The 9,157-nt window shown below is 33.2% G+C and overlaps 1 protein-coding gene across 1 annotated transcript; it reads left to right on the top strand.

Annotated features, from left to right (window-relative positions):
• Positions 1–1,982: 1,982 nt before the first annotated feature.
• LOC149566655 (ATP-dependent DNA helicase PIF1-like) lies at positions 1,983–9,137 on the top strand. Its single transcript, XM_089816512.1, has 2 exons — positions 1,983–2,142; positions 8,185–9,137. The coding sequence occupies exons 1-2, from the start codon at positions 1,983–1,985 to the stop codon at positions 9,135–9,137; spliced, it is 1,113 nt and encodes a 370-aa protein (XP_089672638.1).
• Positions 9,138–9,157: the final 20 nt, after the last annotated feature.

Genomic DNA, 9,157 nt, shown 5'->3' with positions numbered 1-9,157 from the left:
ATATGATGGATGGGGAGACATTCAGCCAATACCACACACTAATCAAATTCGTGTTATATCCCCATTCATGATTAATGGTGAATTGATTTACTTAAAACATCTAGTGCGGCAATATAGGGAAGATCATATCATAGTTCATTGTGAAGATATCATAAGACATTTCCCTCCTGGAAATCACACTGCACAAGAATTAACAACCATTTTCAATCCAGAATGCAAGACACTATTCTGCGAACTATCACTATTTAGCACGGTTGTTGAAGATGAAACACTTTTGTCCATAATAAACCTTGTGTTAACATATCCAATGTTTTCACTTGAATGGATTATAAGACATGACAACACAAAAATTATTGGGCAATGGTATGATAATGATACAGGAGCGTTGGCAGCTAAGACCATAAAGCATCATTACTCATGTCATTTTTTGTTTGTATTTGAGAATAGTTTTGAGCCACTTGGCATTCATCTTGTAGCAGATTGGGAGATGGCGCTTTCTTTATTGATGAACTAATGATTACAAGATGACAATTACCACAAGAATATAGTGATGATGTATAAGTTTATGCTTACTATGAATGAAAGTTCACAACTTGCATGTAAAAGCTACAATATTTTTTACTATGATACAGTATAATATGTATCTAGTAATTTCGATGTCATTTGCTTCTTAGTGAAGTATCCCTTGAGGCTTCAAAAAATATATTACAATATGTATCTAGTAACTTCCATCTCACTTTATAATATATTAGAAGTTGTTTTGAACTTTGATTGTTGCAAACATGCAGATAGCTTTATTTAGCTAATCATTTTTTTGCAAAGTTGACTACGAACTAGTAAAAGTTTGATCTACTATGTTTAATTTGTGCACAATGATTATGCCACACAATACATTATTTTTCACATATTTAGAATAAGAACTAGTAACCTAATTAATTACATCTAATGTTGTGAAGGTTTGATTATGCTTTTCTTAATACGAAATTTTGATTGCAAAGCAGGAAAATCAACAAGGACCACATACACAAGCTTGGCAGCTAAGTGAAGAAAAAAATAGTAAGTAAAGTTATACATTTGATTAGAATCTAGAAATTTCAAAGTTACAAGTTTCCAAAATTTGCTTGTTTCTTTGTGTATTATTCCCTTAAGATCCATGTTAGCATTTCATAAGATCTCTATTGGCATAAGTTTTTGCCTTCAAAGTAATGATTGCCAACAAAAGAAGTCAAAGACACAGTGTGCTTGAATAGATCTCAAAGATGCAAAATTACTAATTGTATTGTCTTCTTGACTACAAAATCTATAATCAGAACCTCATAGAATAGATTAAAACGCATATATACATTTGTAAGTCGAGACCACCCACAGTCAAACAATTTGTTTTCCACTTTTTGAACAATGTCTCTGGATTGCTGACCCCCTTGCAGTGAATGGAGCATATCCACAGAACATGATGACTAAGTTGGCTGAGAACAAAATTGAGCATGTGCCTACCTATGAAGAACTTGTAATAAAAGCATGGATGACACTAATCTTGATAACATTAGTAGGTTTTACACTATTCTTCACAGTGGACAATACTCCATGGTTTGTAACGTTAATTGTACTGTGTACAATAGCCATATTGTATGCATTTGGTATGTAACCAAGCAACATACAATAATAGTAACGTCACTAGTCATGACAGTAGTAATGACAATTAGTATTTATTGGTTGCTAGTGTTCTAATTGATCATAGTATGGAAATAATGTTTATAATGGAGATAAGCTACAAGTAACTACTGACAAAAGATGATTATGAACAATATTACAGATAGTCATTTTTGACCTACTATTTTCTGGAATTGCATATCGTTTTCATTTCTTTATAATTGAAATTGTTGTTTGAGAGGATTGGTCATTTGTAGTGTAATGTAAACATGTGTGTATTGAGACGTGTCTTAACAAAATTTTAATTATGCCATAGAAACACAAAAGAAGAAATGGAGAAGACATACAGGGGTGTTCGCAAGAAAGCATCTGGTCGATTTTCAGCAGAGATAACATTGCCCAAGCTACGAAGACAAAAATGGCTAGGAACATTTGACACAATAGAGCAAGCAGCCTTTGCCTATGATATGGCCACCATGTCAATGAGAGGCAGTAATGCATACACCAACTTTTGCCACGTCAACTATACACCTCATAATCAATCTTCCAATGTGCAGAGCACTCAGATCTCAAATGTAATGAGATCAAATAGTAAGAAAACTAAATACATGAAATTTTTTGAATTGCAAGAACGTTATGAAAAAGTTGAAGAAAAAAAAGGACATATGTCATTTTGCAATGGATCTAAAATTTGTCCAAAAGAAAATTCATATCGAGGTGTATGGAAATGTTCAAGTGGTCGTTATGTTGCACAAGTGTGGAATCCTATACAACAAAAGCAAAAATAGTTAGGAACATTTGATACCAAAGAGGAAGCTGCTATTGCATATGATCTGGCTACAATATCCTTGAAAGGATACAAAGCCATTACAAATATTGTGCATCCAGATACAGAGATACATGAAACAAAAAGTATCTCTCACTTAGAGAAAGATCAACTTCGATTAACCGTTCAAGTTGAACAATGTCCAATAGAAATAGTTAAAAATGGTCCAATGTCAATGGTCTATACAAATGATCATTTTGGTCAAACAATACCCATCACTGAGAACCAGCACTATCTAACCATGATGCACATGAAACCTAACATTCTTGAAAGTTTTCATAGAAATCTAGTACAAGATCTTCCATCGAAAGAACATATCAATTCCATATATGCTACTAGCATAGATAGTATGTATTCTTCAGAAAGTGACACAAAAATTTAGTATCCATTATTTCAATCAACATATCCTACTGCAATTCGACTACCCAATTTTGAAACAAGTTATCAGAATATACATCCCTCAAATTTGATAAACTCATGCCCATTGCAACAACTGGAACAAGTTGTTTCCCCCATGCACCTATCTCATGAAAAATGGAATTTTGCAATTCTCAACATGGATCCAATTATAGAAAAATATGATAGTAATGTTCCCAGTCAAAATGTTCCTTCATTTCTAGACAATCTTGCTGCCAATCCTAATAATATAGACATGCATGGTGTTAACCATGATACATTTGACTTCTCCAGTTTCCATGTGACATCAAAGAATAATGTCATTGAGCTTCACCATTGAATTTATGATTCAAATGGTACAGACATAGAGCAATCTAAACATTATTTCTATTGCTTGATGATATAGTCAACATATCATATTTGATGTGGAGATGTGAAGAGAAGGTGGAAAAAGCAAAAAGATAATATGGAGGCATGATTGAAGAAAAGCATAGTAGCAATTTGTGTATTCACTACTTGTGTTTTGTATTAGCATTTTTCTTTACTTCATCAATGACTGTTTAATATTGAGGTCACAATGTGAAGAGGAAACATGAAAAAAAACATAAAGATAACATGGAGACATGACCAAAAAACAAGAGTATCAATGTTTGTATTTGCTACTTGTGTTTTCTATTAGCATTATGTTTTTTGAATATTTCATCAAGGAATTCTAATGATGCAATATGTTATGTGTGTTTTAGTCTAGTATCATAATATATCTTTTTCTAATATGCTATAGTAGAAGAGATAAGAAGTATAAGTTTTTGTACTACCTAGTCTTCAAGTTACATTTATCATTGTGAAATAGTGCATGCAATTATTCCTCTATAAAAATATTAGCATGTTGTTTTTTGAATATTTCATCAAGGAATTCTAATGATGCAACATGTTATGTATTTTCTGTTCTAGTATCATAATATATCTTTTTTTACTATGCAATAGTAGAAAGAAGTACAAGTTTTTGTATGGCCTACATGTCTTCAAGTTACATTTATCATTGTGAGATAGTGTATGAAATTATTCGTCTATAAAAATATCAATGTGGAAGTACACTTTCTTGTCATGACAACCATAGTGCAAATCTAAATCATTCTATGAAAGTTGAATTGTTCCATACTACATACTTCTGAAAAAATGGGACTACATATTGCAATGTATAGTATAGTTTCTTATGGCAAGTGTAATTTTAAAGAATAGAAAAATCAAAGTAAATAATCCAAGATAACTAAAAATAGTATATTGAAAAGATGCATCTTGTTTTGCAGGAAAGCAATATCCGCATGTAGAAAAGAATCATAGTGTAAGTATACAAGTGACAAGAAAATCAAGGTGGTACTAGTCCTTCCTGAAACATAAAATGATACAAAATCAAATAGAAATTATAGACCTAGAGCATTACAAGCCAACACGTCAAGATAGAACTTGCAATATTGACATTGCACTAGAGAATGAAGGACTATGCAGAGTACCAACATTCATAGGAGACTGCTTATTTGACGCCTTGGAATTCCTACTAAATTATAGATATACATCACTTGAGCTAAGAAATGGAACCATTGATTACTTCTTACAATGCAAACAAGAAGGTGAATCAGAAGCATTGCATTCGTATAGTACAAAACTTCATCCACAAACTCTATATGAATTGCACCGAGTACATGATCCAGAAACATATTTGCGTAGAATGCGACTTTTTGCAAAGCAAAACATGCACAACGGAGAAGTCAGACTATGGGGAGATATATTCTGCATTCATTGGTTATCGAAGTGGTTAAAAATACAAATATGCATTTGGTCAACAACAACAACAAGAAAGTACTTGCACTTCAATGAATCAATAGAAGAAGAAGCATACTCAATCCTCTTTCATGATACAAATCCTACTGCTAGTCACTTTGAACCACTACTGAGATTAAAGTCAGAAAGAGTCATTCATCGAGCACAAATGCCATACAACAAACTGAAGAGATTTATAAAACAGCATAACGCACAACACATTGTAGAAGTTGCAAACAAAAATAATATAGGACATGACAAGGTGCACATTAAAAATATCAAACTAGAGAGCCCTAATAGAAAGCATGTACTTCGACTATGTCACCTCAAGAGATTTATCAGAGATTCTCCAAGTAATACTAGGAAAAATACAACAAATGCACTTCGATTATGTCATCTTAAGAAATTTATTAGAGATACGCAAAATAATACAACGAATAATGCAAATTGGAGCAAGAACACTCAAAATAAGTCAACATGCACATCTAGAATCCAAAAAACAAAAAAAAGAGACAAGACAGTGTCATCTGGTAAAAAAATAAAAACTGGATTGTCACCAATAGAGATATTTGAAACAACAGTCCAGGATACACCAAAACACACATGCTCAATTTGTCAACTATTGTGTTTCATGAAAGACATCAGACCAATGAAACAAAAGGAAAAGAACAACTAATATACTCTGACGCAAATAAAATATGAAGCACCAAATAATTTCATCTGTCGAACATGCTTGTTTGCATTGAAACACTTCAAGCTCCCAACATATAGTACACCAAAAAATATTAGAATTAATGAACCAATAGAAGATGTGCAAATATTGTCACAACTAGAAGAATGACTAGTGTCAGTGAGAATTGCATTTGCTCAAATATGGGAATTAGGATACAAAAGATCACAAGTGGGATTGACAGGTTCTATTATCAATGTTCCTGTGAACATGAATATCATACAAAATGTACTACCACAAACAACCAATAGCACAACAACTATTGTTGTTGCTCTCAAAAGGTGACTAGAATACAAAAATGCATTTCAAATAGGAATGGTGCGGCCAAATGTAGTGATGCAAGCGCTCTCAAAACTCACAAGTACACCACTATACATAATGGAAAATGTTAAAATAAAAGAAGATTGGAAAGAAGCTCTTAAGATTAATGTTGAGAACGAAAGGACATATGCAAGTTGCGAAGATGAAACATCCTCTCCATTCAGTGAAAATGCAACACAGTTAGACGATGACGAAGAACATAATGAGCCTTTAGAAACCTTGGTACATGGATTCACTAAATCTAGATCAATACATAAAATGCAAGACAAGATAATTGACATTGCACCTTCACAAGAGCACCACCCAATTGGAATATTCAAAGACAAATATGTTGAGGAAATGATTTTTCCCACATTATTCTTTGGTAAACCATGTGACGAAGACATCATTCAAAGATTTTCTTACCAAAACATTGCATGACAGGAACTCTTACAATCAAAAAGGTACTTTGCATACCACACAAAAAATATATTCTTCAAGACTATCAAGATATTGGTGCAACAGGTACTCTCTACAATGTGGATAAGAATACGAAAGGGACAATTGAAAGGATGCAAATTACAAGCAAAAGATGTTAAGCAAAAACCCAACTTGGAAAGAATTCTCAAATCAGACATTGGATACGTTGACTTCAAAAGAATAAGAATATCACCAGACTACGTACACCAACTTAAGAAGAACGTTTTTGCAATGATATGCCAACTAGGGCCTCCAACTTTTTTTGTTACTTTTACTAGTGCAAAACAAAATTGGGATCCACTATTAACTGCACTCGAACAATTGCACAATGTGCATCAGTCAAAAATTGAACAACAAAAAGAGTATGAAACAAAAAGTGACAAATTCAATCTGATAAAGAAAGACCCAGTGACTTGTGTACGATACTATAGGCATAGAATAGATGCAATGAAGAAATTAATTTTAATTGATGAATCGTTCTTTGGAAATGTTGTGGATTACTTCTCTGTAACTGAATTCCAAAATCGAGGAAATGAACATGATCATTTCCTACTCTAGGTAAAAAATGCACCAATATATGGAACAGATAGCAATACATCCATCATAGACTTTATTGATAAGTACATTACTTGTGCAACTGAACATATAGAGCCTAGTCTTCGTACAATTCACAAGCACCACCACACAAAGCGATGTAGAAGACTAAGAAAGATTTCATGCAGATATAATTTTCCTTTTCCATCCCTCCAAAGGACAGTAATACTTGAACCATTGTCAGAGAAGAATGAAGCAACAAGTATCTTTGCAATATTAGAAAAGGCAAACTATGACTTGTCATGCACATTTCAAATGTTCTTAGATGAAATTGGAACAAATGAAGAAGAATATATCTTGGCTCTAAGATCAACTCTACAATGATCAACGCTCTTTTTGCGATGAAAGCCATCAAAAATTTGGAACAACAGCTTTGTGAAGAGAATTCCACAACTATGGAGAGCCAATACTGATGCACAATTTGTACTGAATGCATATGCTATAGCAATGTATTGTAGCTCATACATGACAAAAGTGGACAAAACAATGACAAATACATTTAAAAGAATACGTAATGACCACAAACAAGATAGTATTGATGCAATATGAATGATAACAAAGCTAGGAAATGCACTACTAAATTTACAACAAATGTCATCACAACAAGCAGTACACATAGTTCTATCACTGCCACTAAATCATAGCTCAAGAAAGTGCATATTCATAGACACAAGATATGATTACAATCACACATTTATACTGAAAAGCAATAAAGAATTACTTAAAGAACCCGATGAGTCAGAAAATGTCCTCTCAAAATTCTTAGTGGACTACTATTTAAGTCGATCTCCAATCCTTCATAGCATATGCCTTGCAGAATTTGTCTCCAAGTATAGCAAAAATGGCACAAAATACACACAAAAAGCAAAATCGAGTATAATACGATTTATCAACTTCAGCAAACACATGGACCTATAAAATTATTGTAGAGAACAATTAATACTCTATGTTCCATTTACAATCAATGAGAGCACATTGAAACAAAGTTTTACATCATGGGAACAAGCACATTTATACTATCAACAAATAATCATAATGAATCAAGCAAAGTTTAACCATAACACAGCTCCTGCATGGGGTGACATGGAAAAAGCAATCAAGGATCTAGATACTGAAAATGACAAAATGGATAGCCAAACCCTCACAGTCAACAAACACGAGAAAATTGAGCAATATGACATACAAAAAGACATCCAACACAAGGTACAGAAGATACAAAGCAACATACGTTATAACACTTTTGAAATAAGCCACCATCCACAAATTATGGACAATGATGAGTACTACAAATTGAGGAAAATGCTAAATAGAGAACAACAAGAAATTGTCAAAGAAATTGTTAAAAAAAAAATTAAAAACAACAAGAACCCATTGCATCTATTCTTGACAGGCAGAGCCGGAACTAGAAAGACTTTCACTGCAAAAGTTATATACCAAGCTCTCCTTCGGATCTACAATAAGTACATCGACAGTGATCCCAACAAACCAAAAGGCCTAATAACGGCTTACACAGGAAAGATGGCACACAATGTAGGTGGAGTCACATTACATTCAGCATTCCACATACCTTTTATCACATCTGACTTCTTGCCACTCAATGGCGACATACTAGATGCAATGTCAAAGCACTATGATCAGTTACGTGTACTTCTCATTGATGAGATATCATTAGTTGGTGCAACATTCCTACATTACATTGACAAACGATTGCGTGAGATAATGCAAATGCCTACCATACACTTTGGAAATGTCGATATAATTTTTTGTGGAGACTTGTACCAAGCACAACCAGTATTTGATGCAGTCGTATTTGAAAATAAAGCAACTATGTCAGAATTGATGCCTTACAATTTTTGGATAGACAATGTTAAATATTATTTGTTAACACGTACAGTAAGGCAAAATGATGAAAAATTCATTAATGTTCTCAATAAAATACGAATAGGCATGCAAACAAATGAAGATTTGCACTATATCAATGAACAATGCATGAGAAAACCACCATTGGACCCAACACTGCCATTCCTTTTCTATAGAAGAATCGATGTCGATGCTGATAATACAAAAATGCTTGCAATAGTTCCTGGTGAAATGACTGTCCTCAATGCCATTGATGAACATGATGAAAATAACAATGCATTACGCCTACACACACGAACAATTTCACTCCCACATCAAATTCATCTCAAACCAAATATTTTGGTAGAACTATATGCAGGAAACTACAACACAAAAGATGGTCTAGTAAATGGATCAGATGGAATATTCAAAGCATACACAAGATATAATGATTTTGACATAGTTTGGATAAGATTTAACAACAATACAATTGGACAACAATAACACAAGAAACTCGTACAATG

Source organism: Cupressus sempervirens, chromosome 3, assembly GCF_028749045.1.
Source record: "Cupressus sempervirens isolate cs-2001-9-10 chromosome 3, ASM2874904v1, whole genome shotgun sequence".
Lineage (NCBI taxonomy): Eukaryota > Viridiplantae > Streptophyta > Pinopsida > Cupressales > Cupressaceae > Cupressus > Cupressus sempervirens.
The sequence above is the reverse complement of the archived record's forward strand: the minus strand, read 5'-3'. Positions and strand labels throughout refer to the sequence as shown.

Coding starts and splice junctions, on each gene's coding strand:
- LOC149566655 (XM_089816512.1), top strand. CDS start 1,983: ATGGAGAAGACATACAGGGGTGTTCGCAAGAAAGCATCTGGTCGATTT. Junction 2,143..8,184: donor CACCATGTCAATGAGAGGCA/GTAATGCATACA, acceptor TATTCTTGACAG/GCAGAGCCGGAACTAGAAAG.